We start from the raw sequence: 21,503 nt of genomic DNA, 5'->3' as shown, positions 1-21,503 counted from the left end.
AAAAAACACATATTAATCATATTAAACAAATTAATATATAATACACACATATATATACTAGCTCAGAATTAACCTCATATTGATACATATTTATTCATACATATTTAACACCATTAACAAACCAAACAGCACCATAATCACAATCACAAATTAAATATTAAGAACATATTTTAAAACAATAACAATTTCTTAATTATAACTTCTTAGTTGCATTCTTTCTCCTTCTCTTTCTCCTCCTCGTCACCCTTGGAGTGGCCAGGCATTTTCTCCTTGATCTTGTCCAAGAGCCCTTTCTTCTCCTTTTCCTCAGCCCCCGGAGCGGCGGCGTAGTCGGCGGCCGGCGCCGGAGTTGGCGGCGGCGACGCCACTTCCTCCGCCTTCTTGGCGCCACCGGGCAGCTTCTCCTTGATCTTGTCTAGTAACCCTTTCTTCTCTTCTGCTTCTTCATGAACTGGTTTCTCTTCCTCACACTTCTCAATTGGTACATCATTTGTGTGTTTCTCTTCTCCAGGTAGCTTCTCTGCAATCTTCTCCTTCAAGCCCTTCTTCTTCTTCCTCTTTTTCCCATCTTCCCCTATTTCTTCCTCTCCCGACTGCAATCATCAATCAAACAATACATAAGATATGATAATAAAGTTAATACGCAACAATATAGTTTGATAATATAAATCTCTAATTTTGCATAAATTATTAATTTCCAATGAGTTTTGTGTATATTTTTTTTCATGTATATATATATATAGAAGAGCCCTCCAATGAGATCTCCTATATGTGGTGAGATCTTAGATTGATTGTGGGTGTTGATTTCATGTATCATATGGTTGATATTTACCTAGGGGCGAAAATTTTTATAAGGGTTCAAATTCTGGAGGAAGCGAAAATTTTACCAATTTTTTTAATATCATTTATTCAACGTCATATACAACCTTATTCATTATAGGGTGTGTTTCTAAAAAGAACTATATTATTTGTAAGAACGTGAGAACCATCAAATCTAATGCATCCACTGTAAAATTAATGCATTCACTGTTAAAATTAATGCACTAAAAAAAATAAAAAAAATTGTTCCTTTCAAAATTCGAACCCAGAATCTGCATTCATCCAACAAGATGATGCATCCACTGTAAATCTTGATGATTGAATAACTGAAAATAATTCTCCGTTATTCTTTTATTTATTGGTTCTTTCTGTTATGGAGTTGTTCAAATAGGTACATATATTATTGTATAAAACAAGAATAATTTTCAATTCTTAAATCGTGAAGATCTACAATAAATTCATATGATTGAGAATTCGAATCATATAATAGACTAAAATTATAATTTTATGAATTTATAATTTTTCACAATAAATATTCATGATAGACCCATTTTATAAAATAAGCGTGTTTGTATAAGTGTGTTTGTATAATAATCACTATATATATGTGTGAGATGTTGGGACATAATCTAAAGTGAAAATTAATTAATATTAAAAAATCAATTAATTGATAAAAAAAAATTACACGATCTTTATGCGAATTATAACTTAATTACATGAATTTCAAAACTTTTATTGACATTTTTTAAGGGAAAGACAATCGTTCATTAATTAATATTGGAAACAACAATATCTAAGAGTCAGGCGGAAATTATATTGACATTTTTACTTTTTCATGTTATAAATGCAACACACCTTAATCTAAGAAAATAATGGAAAAATTAGTTGTAAAATTCAAAAAACAATATCATAATTAAAACCTTTTAAAAATCGTGTGAACATTCTACTCAGCTAAAAATGATTATTCGTGGCAATTAATTAACCATAATCAAGTTATATAAAATTCAGTTGATCGTCACATAAATCAAACGATCAAAGTAAAACTTAGAATTAGTGCTCTCTGTATGGAAATGGAGGGAACTTACAGAGCTACCGGAGCCGTCCCTGTCCGATCGTTGAAACTTTTCTTGCAGGGTTTCATGCTTCTTCGTGTCGTCTTCCTCCTCGGAAACCTTAAACTTCTCATCAAACTCGCCGGCGATTTTCACTTCGCCCTCACACTTGTTCCCCTCCTCCTCTTTCTTCCCCATGAAATCGAAAATCCCGCGGTCGCCGGCCTCCACCTCAGACTTGGCTGCGGATGGCTCATCGCTCCTCGTCTCGTGGTGGTTGTACTGATCATCGGCCATTTCTTTTTACGAGTGTTGGAATCGTATCAAAAACGAAATGAGTGGAATCGAAACTGATGTATGAACTTTGTTGGAAGATTGAAAGTTGGGAATGATTTGATTTCGAGAGATTGTGTTGGAGAGAGTGGAAGGGAAAGGCGTGCTTATTTATAGGAATCGACAACACGGAGGTGACCGACTAATATTTACGTGCCTAAATATTTTCAAATATATTCTATTTAATAATGTGACTAAATCCTAATTTATGGCCCATTTGCAAATTGCAATGACGCCGGCGTTATCATTCAATTCCTTTACTTTTGTATTTTCGAATTAATTGTGATGTATGTGCCCCATTTTTTATGCGATGTACAAAAATGATTTGATCTTTGGAAGAAAAGAAAAAAAAAAACTAAATTTATATGAAAATTGGAAAAATGCCTCGTACTTATACTTTCATATTCAAACTATAATGTAAAAGACCTAAAGTTTTTTTTTTGAAAGCGTAAAAGACCTAATTAAAGTTAATGTGTATATTTATAACTTTTCCAAAATCAATATATTTTAATGTGGCAAAATCAATACTATTTTAATATTATAGTACCACTACATGTCAATTAAGATAATATGTGGAACTTTGACATCAAATCTAAATAGTGTAGTATCCGAACACGGCAAACTGATGATTTTTATTTTTTTTATGCTATTATAATTCAAGAGATAATCATTCATTCATTACAACTAATTAGGCATAAAATAAAAGGAGAAGCTCAAATAAAAGGAAACTTTTATTAAAAACCCACTTGTCAATAGTAGAAGATGCTGACCAGAAAAGGAAGAATGTAGAGGAATATAGATGTCGGTAGTATCCACTCATAAGAGGCCACGTGGACAACAGCTGCTACATTTGGGCCCTCAACGTCAGCCCTTTGATTGGATTAGATACTGAAGTATATTTTTTTTTTGGATTAGATATTTTATTTCGTGAACTACTAGCTGAAATTGGGTGGCACGTAATCAGCAGGACACGTGGCGGAATGTAAGCGGTCGATGCTTCCAGAGGTTCTCGGTGCTCGGAGAAATAATCGTGTGGGGCTCAGGTGTACGGTGAGCGCGTGACCGACTTTCATCGACGACAATGGGCCCACTATAGACAAAGTAGTCAGTGTGAAGGTGCCGTGCAGCCTGAGCGTTGTAACAAGATATTTTATGGTCGACTCGAGCATAGTTGATTAAATTTAGGGTCAAAATTTAAAATACCCACCTTCATAACTTATCTATCGAAAATACCCACTTTCACAAAACACATATCAACCATACCTAACTCATAATTAATGACAAAACTACCCTTCAACCAATCCTCAACAAATCCATCCTAAAACCATTTTATGTTCAAATTATCATAATTCAATTAAGACATAATCAGGCCCAACATGCTTCCGTACAACTTCGAAATAATTCAAAACATAAATCAACAGTATACCTTTCGTCGACTGGTCACCTTCCGGAGCTTTTATCGCGTTTTACGGACTTCTTGCCTCCTCGGCCTTTGTCCAACCACCCACTCGCAAGTGATGGTTGCAACCTTCTTCCTTCACTGTGTTCCGGCTTTCGCCGAATGGTCACCTTCAGGAATCAGTTTCCCTCCTTCACTGTGTCTCGACGTCAAATATTTTTGTTGAAAAATGAAAAGAAAATATTTTTACTAAACCCGGAATAGTTGGACAAAAACTAAGTGTTTATAGAGGAATTATATAATAGTTAATTTATTTCATAAAATTCTCCCCAAGGGAGGAGACAACTTGTTTAGCTACTCATAGTAGCTAATACTTGTGTACATAAAAAATAAAAGAAACTAAAACTAAAACGAAAAAAACTTTGAAAACAAAATTAAAAATTACAAAGATAATTTTCTAGAGAGAGGAAGTGGTGTGTGGAAATGGGTTGTGATTTTCCCGATGATCTTCTTCTCTCCAGCACTTGAGTTTATATAGAGGTTTGATACCCTCTATTATTACTTGGTGGTTGGCCTCGGATGCTTTCTTCGTGGCCAGCTATCTTGAATGTGACATCCACCTTCTTTTGTCCGCCTTGATTGCCGACATAAATAAGTGCCATCACATGGTGCTGGACCCCTGCTTTATCTTCTTGTGATAATGCTGGTAGGGGCCGGCTGCTTTTCCTTCCACTCACGTTTGTCCTGGAGCGTTTGGTGAGTGGTCCTCCTGTCTTTCCACCCACTTTTGTCGTTTCTTTTGTGGGTGCGATCCTTGCTGTGAATCACATGATTCACTTCGCTTTGTCGGCCACCTTACTTTTTTGATGCCCGAGGGGCTCTTCCCTTTGGAGTCTGATGCTTGTCATGTTCATCAGACCGGAACCTCCTTCTGTCAGGTTTCGGGAAGAAACCTTTGCCAAATTCTGGCTCCTTCTGCGACGAACATTGGTCGCAGATTTTCTCGATCCACTGGCCCAGATGAGCCATATTGCAGAATTTGCGACGAGTCTCCTGGCTCCCCGCAATCTTGTTCTCCCATAGCATTTGCCTTTTCTTCTCGAAAGATTGTTCGACAAAAGGAGTTGTTGTTCCTGTCATGGTATTAACTAGGAACGTTCCCAGATCCGAGCTTTGGTAAAACTTGAATCTGGACTTCATTTTGTCCATCTCTGTGAGACAGACCCATAGACCCCATGCTCGTCTAGTGGAGATTTGATCCTCCGTGAAATTTGAGACGATTGCGGCCTGGAAGTCGGGAACTTTGATCCGGTTAAGGGCTCCCGTATCAGGTCTCCGAAGCTTGATGAAGTGGAAAGCTTCACGGATTCCTTTTCCGACTGGTTCTGGCGCTGCACTGAAACAGTATAATTCCAGAACATCTCCCCTTTTGAGGGACTCGTTGTTCTCCCATGTGTCGAACACCGTTTTCTGGATCCATTTGGGTAGACCCTTGATCTCGGTGAAGGCTGGGGCAGTAGTATAAACTGAGGCCAAAGCCCCAAACTCATACCATTCCTTGACAGCGTCTGGATTGGCTCCTGGAGTCGTCCAAACCCTTGGATATTTTCCGGCAACATCAACCCGGCAATTTCCCGGATTAATGCCCTTTCTTGTGAGAAGTTTCTCCCACCTGTCCTGGTACATCTGCCAAGAAGGAGAAATTTCAATAAAGTCAGTATCAACCTTAAGTTGGCCAGTCATAGGCCTAAGATTGATCTCTCCCTCTTTTACCCCAGAGGTGGAGGGTTGACATGTTGATTCAGGGTGTGACCCCTTAACAACATCTTTTCCTCGAGAGTCTGGCTGTGAAACCATTGTCTCAGGACTTGTGCTAGGGGTACTTGAATCCCCTGCTACAGGTAATCCGCCCTGTACGGAAAGTATTGCTTTAATCCGATTATCTCGGATAACGCGCAAGAGCGGCTTGTCGAGAGCTTCCTGAAGATTGAACATCTTCATGAAGCAAGCATCAATTTGGTTGGATACTCGGGCTTCGTCAGCCGCTTGTATCTTTCCCGCTTGTTTAGTGTGTAGAACACACTTTTGCCATTCTTGTTGTAGCAGCTCTAGGCTTTCAAAGAGCTGCCCCTGTATTGCTCCGATGGCCTCCACTTCAGGGAGCTCCATCCCTTGTAAGGAAATCTGCAAGAACATTCTGATCAGATTTTAATATGACAATATCATAATCATAATATTGACATTCTGCTTGCCATCTAAGCAATCTAGATTTTTCAGGCTTAGATTCAATCTTTTTTGTTAGGAAAGCTTTAACGTTAGTGTTATCTACTTTCAAAACAAATTTCTTAGCAAGTAAGAAAAGCGGCCATTTTTTAAACGCTTTTCGCACTGCAAAGAATTCCTTTTCGTTGATGTGCCATCGCACAGCTTCGTCGTCGGAAAAGAGACCGCTACAATATCTGCAAGGTTTTTCTCCATAGGGGGTGATTTTTGTAAGCACTGCTGCCCACCAGTAATCACTTGCGTCTGTATAGAGGACTAGGTCATCCTCATCTTGTGGTATTGAAAGTTTCGGGAGATTTTTACAAATCTCTTTCAACTTCTTCATACCCTCCCGATGTTCCTCCTTCCAAATGAATGGAACATCTTTCTTCAGTAAAGGACTGAAGATTTTCCGATGCTCTGCAAGATTTTTGATAAACATTCCTGCAAAGTTAACAACTCCGAGAAATCTTTGGAGCTGCTTCTTTTCTTTGAGATCCTCCGAAAATCCCTGGACTTTTTCCACAATATGATCTTGTAGAATTATCCCGGATTCATCGATCTCGATCCCCAGAAACTCCATCTTCTGGGTGGCTATGACTGCCTTCTTTTCTGACAGCACTAGTCCTTCTTGTTGACAAACATCCGCAAAGATCTCCAGATGCCTGACATGTTCATGAATGTTTTTTGATGCTATAAGGATGTCATCAATGTAAACAAACATAAACGAAGAATAATCTTTGAAGAGATTATCCATCTTCCTTTGGAATATCTGAGGCGCGTTGGCTAACCCCATTGGCATGACATTCCAGACATAATGTCCTTGTGGAGTTGAGAAGGCTGTGAACTTCTTACTCCCTTCCTCCATGCGAATCTGGTAGAAGCCGGATTTGCAATCGAACTTTGAGAATACCTTTGCACTCCTGATGCAGTTGATAAGGTGTTCTCTGCTTGGGATGAAGTATCCATCAAACTCAAGAATGTCATTAATCCCTTTATAATTAATGACCAATCTTGGCTTTCCTCGCTTGATCTCCCCATGATTTCGAACCAGAAATCCAGGACTGCTATAGGGTGATCTTCCTTCCTCAATTAATTTCAAATCAAGGTGTTCCTTGATTATACTCATCATATCCTTTTGATCACGAGGATTCATCAGGATAGGTCTGAACCTGACGAACTCATGCTCCTTTCCAGTTTTAACTTTCAAGGTTGCTCTGAGCTGGTTCTTGTCCCACCATGCCAAAGGATTCTCATGGTAACACTTCTGAATTCTCCTTTTGACGTCGGCAATGGACACCTGTTCTTCTTCCTTGATATCTTTGTGTGATATCAGGGATACTTTGAGGATTTGAATTTCTTCCTCAGAGAGATCTGGAAATCCCTCAGTTCTGCATTTGAGCAAAACTTCTCCGAATCTCCTTTGATCCTTCATTTGGGGTCTCCGGAGTCTGCCATCATCACCACGCTTGCTGCGGAATTTGATTGGCATCGAACGATGAAAAGCTCCCTGGAGCCTTTGCACAATGATCTTGTGATCACAATTGGTTGTGAACACTAGCCTCCTAGCTTCATTGTCCTGTATGTATCTCTTGAAGCTTTGCAGAAAATTATTTTCGAATAATATATCTGCTCCGGTATCATGGAAATAAATTGGTGGAGTCTTAACCTTGTACCAAGGTGTCTGACCTACTCCGCCGATCAATATTTCCGTTTGTTTTACTCCCTTGGATAGAAGCAAAATCTTTTTGGAGAAATCCCTTCCTGCAATTCGAGGTAGATCTTCTTCCACTTCTTCTGGGAAGACTCCTCGTTTTGCTGTACAGATTCCTGCTCCTGAATCCACATAAGCAGCAAAATATTCCGCTTTGAATTTCTCATATAACATCCCAACAGAGATGTATATCGAGAATGGACTGGTCATTGGATCATCACTCTTTGGCGTCCAATGGTGATCTCCATTCCTCCTGATTTCCATGACCATGGTTTATATTTGTCAAGGAAATCTCGTCCTAGGATCAGGACGTTCGCTTCTTGTCCGGCTTGGCCTTCGGTCTGGATTTCAAAATCTCCAACCTTTAGAGTTCCGATATATCGGTTGTCTCTTGGATTTGCCAGATAATACGACGAGCTACAGGGAAACTTGTTTTCTTTGCTTGTTGTATCAAAACTTGTAGAAACTTGTTTCCACCCTTCGGGACATTTGAGCTTGACTCTCAAGTCCGGGACTGGTGTTTCTTGGATCGCCCTTCTCTCATACGAATGAGAGAAACTTCTTGTAATAGGTCCTGAAGTTAGCCTATTTCCTTGGAATGATAGCCTTGGTGCTCCCAGTCTGAGACTCTGGGTATGGTTGAGCACCTGCTTGTCTCCAATATCGATGTCGATTTCTCCGATCTGAGGAATCTCCACTCGGTTTGGATTGACTGCTTTGGCCACCTCCTTAAATATTTCTGGAATTTCAATAAATTCTTTTCCCAGAAATAACTCTGTATGATGGGAATTTGATAAGGCATACGAGACTTGGTAAGTCAGCGAGTATGGCCTATTTCCTCCCGTCATAAGCTCCTTCTTTTTGTAGTCCTGATAGAGAGTCAGGGCTCGGCTGAAGGATGAATCTTGTAGATTATAAGCGATCTGCGGGTAGAACTCGGTTATAATCCTCTTGGCGTAGAGATTGCCTGAAAAGGCTCCAAGAACTGATGCTCTTGTATCTCTGATTCTTTTGTCGCAGAGTGCGACATCAATTGGTTGATCTGTCCCTGGGGAGAGGGACGATTTGATTACCAACTGGATTGCTCCGATATGAATCCATTTCATCGTACTAGCGACTTCTGGCTTCATTTTCTTAAGATCCTGCATAATATCTTCGGCAGGAACCAGCTGGATCTCCACCTGATTACTTGTACTTTCAATTGGAAGCGCCATTTCTCGGTTTGTGACCCCGAAATAGACATGATGCTTCCTTTTGGATGGAATCAAGCTATTAAAAACTCGATTCAATCTCCCATTGGAAAACCCTTGGTATGTTTGTACCTCTCCAGTTTCCCTATTGAGTTTCTTTACGAGCTTCTTTACCACCTCTTCTTGTGGAATCAGAAAATGGCTTGTAAATCCATTCTGATCCTCCTTTTGGGTGTGATGAACCTCGCGTTCCTCTTTAGTCTGGCTCGTCTCCGGTTGATCCATCGGTCATCTCCGAATCCTCAGAACTAAAGACCTCTTCTTGCTCATATATACTCTCATCAGAGGATATATCTTCGAATTGATACACGGGTATCAATTTCTGGTGGTAGATAGCGTCTTCGATATCCGGTGTGGACTCGAATCTTCTTATCTTCCTTTTCTCATTGTCTGGGCAATTGGTTGAAATATGCCCCTTTGCACCGCACGACCAGCAGTTGCAATCCTTGAAACTTTCATTTGCTTTGGCCTGAGTGCGCTTGAAAGTTTTTCTCGCCGGGATTATCTTTTGATTTGAGAATCGGTTTCTTGATGGTCCGCTCCGTTGGCCTGATTTGTAGGAGCGTGCCTTCTGTCTGGTCCACATAGTTCTTGGCTTCCAAGAACTTCTTCTGGACTTTCTTTCATAGGGTTGATACCTATGTTTCTTTCGGCTCCTTTTTTGATATAGCAACTCAGCACCAATCTCTGTTGGAAGATCAATGTTGTCGCACATCAAGGGAGATTTCTTGTTGAGTCTCCTCAATCTCTTGAGATTCCTCTGGTCCGCTGCCTTCTGGCACCATTCGGACAGCTTTTTGTGGACATAAGACATCCTCCTTGAAGCACTGTCGAGGGGATATCCTCCGGGTGAAATATACTCTTTGATGAGCATTTCTCTCCATGGACTTGGAAACTTTGGGAAAAAGAGGTCCATGGCCGTCTGATCTTCCACTTCCCCCATATGAACATATAGGGTATAAAGGCGCAGAAATTCATCGAGAGCTTTTGGCTCCAGCACCATCAATCTCAGATTGTGAAGTGCCTGTTGATATTTCTTGCGCTTCTCCTCTGCGGATCCTTCGAAAAAACCCATTCCCAAGAAATGGATTTTAATCTATTTAGTAATCTCCTTGATGATGTCATACATGGATGTGCTACTAAACATTTCTTCCCTTACTGGAACCTCAAGTTTGTCCCAGTATTGTTTTGCCATTCCTGCCAAACTGGCTTCGAAGACTCTGGCAAATTCTTTCTTATCGTAATCAATTGTAGCGATTACGACTTTCAATGATGAAGCCCATTCGTCGATGAGACCCTCCCATTCTTTGAAACTGGCTTCGTCGAGGTTGAGGATCAATCCATATGGATGGACTGGTTCCAGTGTAACCTTTCCAACCGGAGTATTCTGCATCTGAGGCCTCCGTCGTCGGGTTCGTTGGAACTGGCTTGCATCGTCTTGGGCTGACCCTTTTCCTGACGATTCTTCTTCTTGAGGCTCAATTTTGGGGCCCTCATCTCCTTGGTTCATCTTTAGATCCACCATATTGAGGTTAGCAAAAGATTCTGCTAACTCTTGTAGATCTTCTAATCCGATTCTGTCAAGGCTATTCATGATATTTGCCTTTCATGATTCGGATTATGTCCTTCGGCTGCAACTCCTTTGGCGCTGCATCAAATAGGAGTGGATTCGTCGGGTCTTTGGACCATTGATTCCGAATTTTTCCGGAACATGGTTTTCGCCTTTCGATTTCCTCCATTCTTTTCTGGATATCACGCAAGAGGGTAAGGATTTCCTCTTGTTTGAGTGATATTCTGCTTATCTCCATCGGTAGTTCATACAGCTTGTTGCCGTAATATTCCACCGTTTTCTGAATCTCCCGCAAGTTGACGTTGTCGGAAGAGTCTGGCTCGATCTTGTGGTAGCTCGGATAAGCTACACCCGCCTTGTCTTTTTGTTCCATCAATCGTGTGACTGATGGGCCTCGTCCATGTTTCTCTCGATCGCCGTCCTTGCTGCGGCCATTCTCATGAGATTCTCATGATAAAATTGGATACTCGCGATGACCTCGCGAATAAACTCGATATTTCCTCCTCGTCGTAAGTTGGAAACGAGGACTCGGTTGTTCCATCTGAGATCGCCTAATAGGCGACTGGTTTCTATCTCCAGATTCTGGAGAGAGTTCCTGTAGTGTACACATCTCGGACACTCGTCCGGATCCATAAACTTTTAATGGAGTCTCCTCCCACATGGGTTAATAATAAAATAAACTAAAAATTATATAATTCCTCTATAAAAACCCGCTCTGATACCATTTTGAGAAGCGCGGGATCAATTTGAACAATTACCAATTTTAATCATTTTTTGCTTAACAGTACGTGGCGTTGTCTCACAGTCCAGACCCAGATTACATAGTAACCTATCGGGCACGAGGAAAGTTTCCAGCCGATATACCCGTCAAGCTTAATTAGGCAAAAGATGGGAGATAAAGAGAAATTAAGTATAAGGGTAGAAATGGTATTTTATTATGAAGTGGGTATTTTTCATAGATGTTTTATATAGGTGGGTAGATTTGATAGATGTATTATAAAAGTGGGTATTAAAAACCATTTGCCCTTAAATTTATTACTACTATTAAGGTTAATAGTTGAATTAAGTGACTATAATTTTTTCCTGAACAAATGTAAATTATTTTGTTTAATAAGACTTCGTACTTTTGTTAGATAACATCAATTAGATTGTGATATGTAAGATTTGTCCGAAAGACTGACTATAAATGGTGGTTAATCATAATTAATTATGGTCAATTTGTTGAGATTTAATTGTAGATTTAAAATTTACGTCTTGAACACATAAATTTAATTTATTTGATTGTTCATTTTCAAATTATAATGAATGAGCAACTGATACACAAAATTAAGACCTGAGAAACAATTAAATGCACAAGTTGATGCTCGATAATGTATGAGAATTAAGTACTCACTCCGAAATAGAGTCTCATTTGAGGGGGACACAAATTTTTAAAAAGTTCTTAAAGTAAGTGTAATGAAGTAAAAGTAAATTTATATGGGTAATGTTAAAGTAGTTGTAAGTGGAGTAAAAATATAGTAGGTTTAAAAAAAGTTGTCAATGAGGTGGGTCATCCAATGACAAAAAAAGAAGAAGTAAATACATAAGTTCATAAATGAGAGCGCTTTTGAAATAGTCATTTTGAAGAAGGAAACACAATATTTGGCCACTAATTGAAAAAACACAAAATCTGGCCATTTATTATGTGTTAAGACTATTTTACCCTTAATTAGGGCGGACCGGATTTGGGTTTGCGCACGGGTTAGGCACATATGACACTATTAGTGCCATATGTGCCAACCCCCAAAAAAAATGCCATATGTGCCAACCAAAAAAAAAATCTAAGTATATGACACTAATATAGTCATAAGTATCATTCGTGCAACACTACATAAGAGAGATTATATGACACTAATGACACTAATATGACCATAAGTATCATTCGTGCAACATCCTAAATGGATAATCTAAACCCTACGGTGAAGTGTTCAAAATGGTCATATAATTGTACTCAACTAAATAATATCAGCACACAGGTATATGGACTAGTGACACTAATATGCCCATAAGTACCAGCACTAAGTATATAGCCCTAATGGCACTAATAATGCCATGTGACCCGAATTTGGTCCGTCCTAATTAAGGGCAAAACAGTCTTAAAATGTAAAAATATGGCCATATTTTGTGTTTTTCAATTAGTGGCCAAATATTGTGTTTCCTTCTTCAAAAATCAAAATGGCCATACGAGTATATTGTTTATTCATAAAAAGTATAATTGTACAAAAAGTAAAACATAACTCTTTTTTGTGGAAAAAAAATGTAAGTAGCACTCTTTTTCCTAGAAGGGGGGAGTATCTCACATTGAAAAATTGAGAGTCTCAAAAGCCATCTATAAGTCTTGTCTCTTTATAGCGTGATAATTAATTGTCCACTACCATTTAACAACAAAGATGTTTCAAAATTACTTAAGAAATATACGAGTAAGGATAGAGCATACTTCAAATATTTGGTGGTTAAATTAATGATTGAAATCAAAGGTTTCAATAATGTTCATGCATTGAAATCAAGGGTCTTAAGTTTGAACCCATCATCGCCCGATTTTTAGTTAATGTTAATGCTTGAAATCATAAGTTTCAGGTTCGAGCCATCTGTAAGTCACTTTTTAAATTTAGTATCCCATATAAAGAAAATGCAATATTATGTACTTTTTGAATTTTCATATTTCTTTGTCTCACTATATAATTACTATTTTTTATATTAAATAACTCAAATTTGAAACATGTAATTCGTACGTCACACGAAGAAAAATTCTAATGATAACTGAAATGATCTTAAAATACTTAAGGAATAAATAATCTAATTAACGAAATACTCTTGCATGCATTAAACCAATCAAGCACATTTGCACACGACGGAGATCAAACAACAATACATCACTGTGAGAAAATGGTACTAAAAAAAAGAGACGAGTTGTGTCCGATTTTCACAGAGAGGGACGGAGAGTGAGACTGTGAGAGGAGAACTATGATTTGAAAGAGAAGAGATAGGGGCAACAGGTGGGAGAGAGACGTGTGAGAGGAGTGAGACGTATGATTAGGTTTAGGATGCATAGGGGTTTTTATGAATGTGATTAGTGAAGATAATCGTCCGTAGCTTTTGCCAAAAAATAAAATGGGTTATATTTCGTGGAACGATTCGAAAAAGGAAAAGAAGACAAAAATAATGGGATGGAGGAAATATGTTTTAGCGGACGAACATAGTAATAATATCGTTGAATGTTAAAAAAAAAATCAATTCTTCTTGTTCTCTTTTTACAATTTAGTCCAGGAATTTATAACAAAGTCCAATATTTAATATACTATTTTGTTAGATGCTCCAACTAATGTAGGGGTAATTTCGTACAGTTGTTAAAATCACAAGTCACAACATACATAAAATCTTTTATTAAAAAATTGAAAACGTTTCTTTGTTTTCCTCTTCATTTCGCTTATTCCATCCCCGATCGTCAGTTGAAGATCGCCGTCGCCGGTAGTCAGCTTCTCTGCCGTCGACGACCTCCTTCACACATCAACACGATTCGATTGGTTCCGAATTCGATTGCGTATCAAATACATCATAAATCACGTGTAGTAGAAGAGGAGGCGGCGTAGAGAAAGGGGGAGAAGGAAACCAGGCGCGGCGGCGCGTGTGATCAGAGATAATGATTACGCGATCAAATTTGGCGGAGCAGCTGAGAGAGTATCAGATTCGGTCGAAGCATGATTGGGCTTCCGTTTCCTTTTTCTCCTCAACAACCAATCTCGCCTCTTCGAGGTATGTACTCAATTTTATCTTAAAAATGGAATTAGTCTCTGTGGTATTTACTCATGTTTTTATTAATAGCAGCTTGTTTTAGTTTTCTTTCATTCATTATCGTTTATGGAAGGGATTGCGTAGTTTTAGGTGAATTGGTGTGAGGTTCTGCGTTTATTGAATACTGTTGCTATAAGTATGTATGATCTTGGGTTTTACGTGCTGCACCTCTTTTGTTCAATATCGAGGAATTAAATATTGATATCAGAGAATCTGGACATGATATAATCATAATTGATTTTTTTTTTTTGATGAAATTACATTATAAATAATACAAACCACACACACACCCCCACCTAGATGAAATCATAATTGAATTTTGATACTGTTGATTGTGATTAACGTTAGCAATTAGCAAATGTTCATAATTAGAAGTTTCCTGACATGCTGAATAGTTGGAGGTTTATGTTGGCAATTGTGTATTAAGCATGGCAGATGTTTATTTTAATTCACAGACATAGTTTTGTCTTTCAAGAGCTGTTAATAAGAATGTTAACTGATAGAACTTTCTCTGCGTTCTCTTCCTTGCCCCCGGGTATGTTTAGGCATACCCACAAGTAGATATATGGCAAAATAAAGGAGAAACAATTACTTGCAATGCGAGAAGAGAAATCCTTGGCAATGATCTCATAGAAAAAGGTTTAAAAAGCTTAGAGATAACTGTTGATATTCATTATAAGGTCAAACTATCTAGTGTGCACTCTCTACATAGCACCTATAACTCCATCATTGAAGTTTACCTAAATGGAAGCGAAAAAGACAATTACCTCATATTAAATAAGGAAACAAACAGATCAATGTCTGAAACTGAATATACAAGTCAGTTATATTGGTTGCATTTAGGAACATCTGCAAACCTGCCATTAGTATATCATAATCTAACTACAACTCAGTTGAACCGTTTATATGCGGGAGCATGTCTGAATGTGCATAATGACAATACACTCAGGTTTGCAGCTAGCTATGTCTCATATGGCTTTTTGATTATCCTTGGGTTGCAAAACTATTTAGGTCAAATAATGAGTCTATTGAATTAGGTCAAATTTATGGAAACTCTTTCTTCGATTTTGTGCTCAAAAGTTTACCACTTTGGGGACATCGCAAGATTCAAATGAAGGATTTCCTTGAGCTTATCTTAACTCTTCAAAGCAAATCTGCTAGAAGATTCTGCCTTTCTATTTCCAGATCTAGAATCTAATAGCAAGTGTACATATAAAACTTTATGCAATAAATCACTGTGAGAACTACTCAAGTTGGTTTTTCCAGTGAAGCTAAGGTTAAAAGTCTCCTATTTGTTTGTAAAATAACTGATTTATCATTAGTAATAAAGAGGGGCTTCATGTCAAGTTGTCAACTATGCAAAATAATCAGTAAATTGTAACGATTTTAGCGAGGTCATCGGTCAGTTATCACTTACTTGGTGATGAGCTCTGTTTGGTATGTGGGACTTGTTCCCCCAATAATCTCAGTTCACCTAGATAATAATTCTTGCTGCTTTTTGGAACTACTATCTGGTTGACATTGTCATTCTTGAAATCACATTATAATTGGTATTTGCTACGGTAATTGGTTCTTGTTTTGTTGATATAGGTTGGAAGTCTTCAAACTTAGATATTCATATTTCCAGATTCAGTTATTTTTCAGTTAATTACTTCACACCGTCCTCAACTTTTAATGCGTGCCTTTTCTTTTTTTCCTTTGTGTTTGCAGGGTTGATGTTGCAATCTTTGTCATATGGGAACTTGTCATACTGGCATTCCTTGTTTTCTCAGCTGTTTCGTTATATTTTAGGCACATGAGGCTAGCTATTATTTTTATATTCATTACTATGCTATTGCTTTTATTAATGAAAATTAGCAAGAAAGTAAGACTTGCTCGGAAGAAGAAGCGAAGGATGCTTCTACCTTTGTCTATGTAATTGGGAAATTTCTGACCAAAAGCATTAGCTCCTTTTTTTTCCATGTAGATTGTAAGGATTCTTGATCATTGCACTTGGTCAATTTTTTTTACTTTTCTTGATTTGAGGTCTGTAATTGTATGTCATGCTAGATGATGAAAGCTTGTAAACATCCACAAGGTGTTGGAATTTTTTACTGTTAGGTGGCTGGATTTTTTAATGCCTCAAATGATAGGTAAGCTGCCTTCAATTCTAGTCCCTTCTATTGCTATGAATCTTCATATTTCACTAATAGGCAATGAATAGAGATACGGACTATCTTATACCATCACTTAAATAAGTAAAATTTGATGAATTTTTTGGATTCAAGCTTCTTCTAAGATATGTGTATTTTAGTTCACAAGTGACTGTATAATGAGTAAATGGAACTATAAAATACAAAATATAAAATCTGATTAAAAAAATTCACAAAAAAAAAAACTGATAAAAAAGGTTGCAATTTTCTTTTTAAAAAAATGTTCCGTTGCCGGGACTTGAACCCGGGTCTCTCGGGTGAGAGCCGAGTATCCTAACCAACTAGACTACAACGGATTGTTGATACTTAATGTTTTCGTTTTACTTAAGAAGATGTTTTTTTTTTTACTTTTTCATTGACTTTTGAATTATTATTGAATTTTAAGAAATACTTATCAGTTATTGTTGAGATTTATTTTTCTTTCATAAATGACTTTGATTTATATAATCTATATACTTCCTTCGTCCACAAAAAATAGTCAATTTTTGTCATTTTGGGATGTCCACAAAAATTAGTCTCTTTCTATTTTTGAAATGTTTCTCTCACATGGTGGGACACTTTTTTTCACTAACAATACAATTAATTATCATTATTAATACTATTTTTTAAGTGAAATCATTCCTCCACTTACAATATCTTAACAATTTTCATTAAAATCTGTGTCATCTATTTTTAATAGACGTAGGAAATATTTATGATAATGAATTTTTATAGGTGACTTTTAAATTGTGGAGTTTTTGTATGTAAACTACTAAAATTTACAAGATTAAGTTTTATTTAAGTTTTCCAAGTTTCTTGAAAAATTGTAAATTCATTTTAATATTTTCATAGGTCAAGTTTTGAATTTTTTTTTTAAGTTACAAATAAAATATGTTATCATGAATTAATTAAGAATTTTTTATGGCCTTGACTTATCTGAATTTCTCAATGAAAATATATCATCCACAAGATTAAAAATGTTAAAAGTAACATTAAATAGTGATTGTGAAGCTTCTATAAGTATTAACAAAAAAGAAGAAGTATACATGTGCTGATCTAATAATAGAATGATTAATGTCTAATGTTAAAGATTTTGAGTTCGAATTTACATTCCACAATCTTTGATTTTCTTTGTTAATTTATTAATTTATCAAAAAAAGAAAAAGAATAAAAAAAAGAGCAATGAAACGATGAGTTTGAATTGGAAATATAGAATAGTTTGGGTACAATATGAGATATTCGAAAACTTCGAGGGCAGTTTAAAGTTCCAATTTTGATCTTCATTTCAGTTTCCCCCAAATTACATAGCTCTTCCATCAGGTTAACCCTAGCTGAAATTCAATTAGCAATTCGGCAAGAAAATGGGCGGAGGACACGGCCACGGCCATGGCATCACGTACAAAGGCGTGACTCTGCATCAGCCTAAGCGCTGGCACACTGTCACCGGCAAAGGCCTCTGTGCCGTCATGTGGTGAGAAACTGCTTACATACATTCCTACATTTCACTTTCGACACGCATTGAAATGGTTGATCGGTTTCGGAGTAATTGACGTGTACGTGTTAGATTAGTGTCCATCGCGAATTGAAATCGATTCCAGTTACAATTATTTTGTTGAGCTGATTGTAGCTCTAATTGGTTGGTTGTTTTCGATGTTAGATCTGTACGGTCTTCAATTGGAATTGATATCCTTGAGTATTTGACTATTTTAGCCTTTTTCTAATGCGTTGGTGGGTGTGTGGGGTGGGGAGGGGGGATTGTGTGTCTATCTGTGTTTTAGATGTTGGTTTTGTTTAGGTAGATGTCCCTTCCTGGAGGTCCGAGTCAATTTCAAGTTTGAGTTGAGGAATGTAATAAGCAGTAGATGATCAGTTTATTCTATGGGAGGTGGCATTCTTGATGAGCTGAAAGATTTTCCCTAGAGGAATTGGAGAATGTGCGTTTTCAGATGATACCTGATTTATTCCTTCTTTTGGTATTGTTATTGAATTATCATTTACTTAAGAGGTTACAAGATGTTGTCAGTTAATATCCTTAATCTGCCATTATTTACTCGATATTCTTATGAAGAATGTCAGTTACATGAAGTAACTTCCATGAATGGTTGCTTTGAACCTTCTACCACTGAGTTTTATGTGGCATATGGCTCTAAATTTACCTTTGATTTATGCTATTAACATGTTCCAGCTTTCAGGTTTTGGATTCTCTATAGGGCAAAACAAGATGGCCCTGTTGTGTTGGTAAGTGTTGATTTTTCTGGGTTGTGTATGTTGTAAGTTTATATATATATATATATATATAGGTGTTATGCCTTAAAGTAGCACTGTTAAATGGTTTTATGAAGTAACTTCACATGCTCTTAGGGCTGGAGACATCCTTGGGAAGGTCATGATGATCATCACTAGGTAAGTTTTTAATTCCCATCTATTTGATTACTGTGACTGATTTGGTATTAAGTCTGTGGATATCACATATCTAACATCCAATTATTATATTGCATGTAAATTTGTTTATCCTTTTCCTATCGAAGATACTACTAATGTTAATTTGTAAAGAACAATGAGTGAAACTGTAAATAAAACCATTTCTTAAAACCCATCTAGAAACCAAATACTTTATCCTTGAATCTGGGTGGAAATATAGATGGTATATTTATTGTTTTGTACAGGTTTCGACATTTATGCAACTCAATATGATCTATTTTCCAAGTATTGCAACTGGTTGCTGCTAAACAACTCAACAATACTTAATACACATTTAGATTTGCTATAGGCTATAGCCCTTCTTGCATACCCCCTGGTTTCTTTGAGGTGTAGTGTTTTTAGCTTAGGCAATGTAGATTTTCCTTATTTGATTCTTTGAAGGATTGTTGGTTTTAGCGGTGAACCAGCTAAGTTTAGTTGCATAGCTACCCGGTAGTGAACTGCTAGTTCCCTGATTTGTTTCTGAGATCTTCATTTGGGATAATGGGTATCATCTTTTTACTTTAACTGTGTCGACTGTAGTAGGGTTTGTTGCTTAAAGAATTGAGTCTTTTATCTTTGTCATGAGTCATGACCACATATTTTCCCTTCCACAATAATAATATACTGGCATGATAAATATTTCAAGCTTACAACTCGCAACGTGTTCTTCATAGTCTCTTGTGCCCTTTTTCCAGAACTGTGGTGCAATTCTAATATGGAACGTGAAGCAACTCTGCCGATCTTTTGTTGGGTTGAGCAACTCTCTTTGAATGTTATGTACAATAAATCGACTGAGGAGAAGTCGACTTAGCTTGAGACATTGTACAAGTTTTTTGGACTCTGTTTATTTTCAGTTCTGCTATCTGGTTTATCTATATTATGTTATGTAATACCATTCCAATATGAGAATCTACTCTGCATTTACTGGGTAGAAAATCGTATCCTTATGCTCCATTAAATTTTAAGCTTAAGAAAGTGTTCGCCGTAAAAAATAAGTTTTACTTGTTCAAAAACTTTGATAATCATAGTTTTTTGGTACCTAATCGTTCTTTTGCTGACGAATGTTTAAAACTTTAAAGTGTCTGATCAAAACAATATTTAAATTTTCAACCACCGCACAAAATGCAACATAAAAAAAAATAAAAATAATTGAATTCTATACAAAATCTACCAAAGTTTATAACTGAATGCTATATAAAATCTACTAACAACTATGGATATTAATCACCTTATAGGGGCAAGTGGTATAAAATTTTGGGCATCACTTTTTTTTTTATTGGACAAGGTATAATTTTATACACAAGGAATCTATATCTATATATATATATAAAAGCACAACCACTTTTAAAAATAGTATGTTATATTTTCCCATAAAAAATTACCTTATTATTTTTGGAAATAATTTTTTATTTCTATTTTTTTATTCATTTCGTTTACTCTAGATTATAAAGATATATTTCTATTATAATTTTTTTCTATTGATACAATTGATCATATTTTCATAATTTTTACCGTGTAGTTTTTATTTAAAATGAAATTATAGTTTAATATTATCTTATATGACCAGTATTGCGAGTTTATTTAATAAAATATGTAACAACTACTCGTCAACCTAACACTTGGAAAATATGTAGCACCTCCAAACTTCCAAATTAGAAGCTGCATTCAAGTCCACGTTCTTCAAATCTACTCTGCATTTACTGTTAACATTCGAAAAATTTCTCGAGATATACACACATTTGGTCTGGTCCATTAAATTTTAGTTTTACTTGCTCAATAATCGTAGTCAGGGACGGATGTAGAAATTTAATAATGACCGGGCGAGATTTCACCGGATGATTCTAATAAAGTTTTAATAAAGAAAACGAGTTGAATCTTGAATAATTATTTGAAATGACATAATTATGACCGGGCGAGATTAACATATATAGATAAAAAAAATTAAAATCATACATTTATAGGTAACAAAAAAAAAATTTGACCGGGCGACGGCCTGGGGTGCCTGGCCTTTAGATCCGTCCCTGATCGTAGTATTTTCTTTTGATAACTAATCATTCTCTCTGCTGACGAAATATTACTTGCTTAATTTCAAATCATAACTTATGTATTCTTTTGCTCCATCTGCGCCCGACTATCTTGAGACCTTTTATTTGAACACAAAAATTAAGAAAAATAGTATTTTGTGCGTAAGTAAAAAAGTGAAAAAAGTAAATAAATGATAAAATTTTTGCCAAATAAGAAAATGTCTCAAAATAGGTGGAACGTTCAAAAATGAAAATGTCTTAAGATAGGTAAAACGGAGAAAGTATTTAATTGGAAAAGATAAAATGCAAGTAAAAATATTATAAGGACAAACGAAAGACTATAAAAATCAGAAAAAAGAAGTAACTAGATAACCAACTCAAGATTAAAAAAAAAATACTATTATAGAAGTATTTAATTTTACTCAAAACTCAAATTGGATTTTTGTATTTAAAAGACTCTTTATAAGGACTTAACTTTAACTATCATAAAATACTAGTAAAACATAATCTATATATCTATATAATATTCTCTCCGTCCCACGAATCTTGACACGTTTAGATTCGGCACGAGAATTAAGGAGTTGTAGATTAGTGTTTTAAGTGTGTAGTTAATAA

General features: G+C 36.5%; 4 protein-coding genes and 1 non-coding gene across 5 annotated transcripts in view; 2 read left to right on the top strand and 3 right to left on the bottom strand.

The window, feature by feature from the left end:
- LOC130992384 (T-complex protein 1 subunit beta-like) overlaps window positions 1-21,503 on the bottom strand; it is a 629,300-nt gene that overhangs the window by 31,146 nt on the left and 576,651 nt on the right. The window lies entirely within an intron of this gene.
- LOC130993134 (dehydrin ERD14-like) lies at window positions 56-2,508 on the bottom strand. Its single transcript, XM_057917910.1, has 2 exons — window positions 1,905-2,508; window positions 56-593 (listed from the first exon to the last, which is right to left on the bottom strand). Exons 1-2 carry the CDS (start codon window positions 2,166-2,168, stop codon window positions 204-206), a joined length of 654 nt encoding a protein of 217 aa, XP_057773893.1. The 5' UTR covers window positions 2,169-2,508; the 3' UTR covers window positions 56-203.
- LOC130993354 (uncharacterized) lies at window positions 13,806-16,356 on the top strand. Its single transcript, XM_057918213.1, has 2 exons — window positions 13,806-14,191; window positions 15,941-16,356. Exons 1-2 carry the CDS (start codon window positions 14,079-14,081, stop codon window positions 16,146-16,148), a joined length of 321 nt encoding a protein of 106 aa, XP_057774196.1. The 5' UTR covers window positions 13,806-14,078; the 3' UTR covers window positions 16,149-16,356.
- TRNAE-CUC (transfer RNA glutamic acid (anticodon CUC)) lies at window positions 16,646-16,718 on the bottom strand. The gene has a single exon. It is a non-coding gene; the product is annotated as a tRNA-Glu (tRNA).
- Window positions 17,460-19,800, top strand: LOC130993417 (NADH dehydrogenase [ubiquinone] 1 beta subcomplex subunit 2-like). Its single transcript, XM_057918297.1, has 4 exons — window positions 17,460-17,872; window positions 18,594-18,639; window positions 18,763-18,804; window positions 19,560-19,800. The coding sequence occupies exons 1-3, from the start codon at window positions 17,763-17,765 to the stop codon at window positions 18,802-18,804; spliced, it is 198 nt and encodes a 65-aa protein (XP_057774280.1). The 5' UTR covers window positions 17,460-17,762; the 3' UTR covers window positions 19,560-19,800.

The sequence above is a fragment of the Salvia miltiorrhiza genome, chromosome 1, assembly GCF_028751815.1.
Source record: "Salvia miltiorrhiza cultivar Shanhuang (shh) chromosome 1, IMPLAD_Smil_shh, whole genome shotgun sequence".
NCBI classification, from domain to species: domain Eukaryota; kingdom Viridiplantae; phylum Streptophyta; class Magnoliopsida; order Lamiales; family Lamiaceae; genus Salvia; species Salvia miltiorrhiza.
The sequence above is the reverse complement of the archived record's forward strand: the minus strand, read 5'-3'. Positions and strand labels throughout refer to the sequence as shown.

Bases quoted from the DNA above. Each gene is read 5' to 3' on its own strand.
- LOC130993417 (XM_057918297.1), top strand. From the start codon at position 17,763: ATGGGCGGAGGACACGGCCACGGCCATGGCATCACGTACAAAGGCGTG. The intron at 17,873-18,593 runs GTGAGAAACTGC...TCCAGCTTTCAG, and splicing joins GGCCTCTGTGCCGTCATGTG to GTTTTGGATTCTCTATAGGG. The intron at 18,640-18,762 runs GTAAGTGTTGAT...ACATGCTCTTAG, and splicing joins AAGATGGCCCTGTTGTGTTG to GGCTGGAGACATCCTTGGGA.
- LOC130993134 (XM_057917910.1), bottom strand. From the start codon at position 2,168: ATGGCCGATGATCAGTACAACCACCACGAGACGAGGAGCGATGAGCCA. The intron at 594-1,904 runs GTAAGTTCCCTC...TGATGATTGCAG, and splicing joins GGGACGGCTCCGGTAGCTCT to TCGGGAGAGGAAGAAATAGG.
- LOC130993354 (XM_057918213.1), top strand. From the start codon at position 14,079: ATGATTACGCGATCAAATTTGGCGGAGCAGCTGAGAGAGTATCAGATT. The intron at 14,192-15,940 runs GTATGTACTCAA...TTGTGTTTGCAG, and splicing joins ACCAATCTCGCCTCTTCGAG to GGTTGATGTTGCAATCTTTG.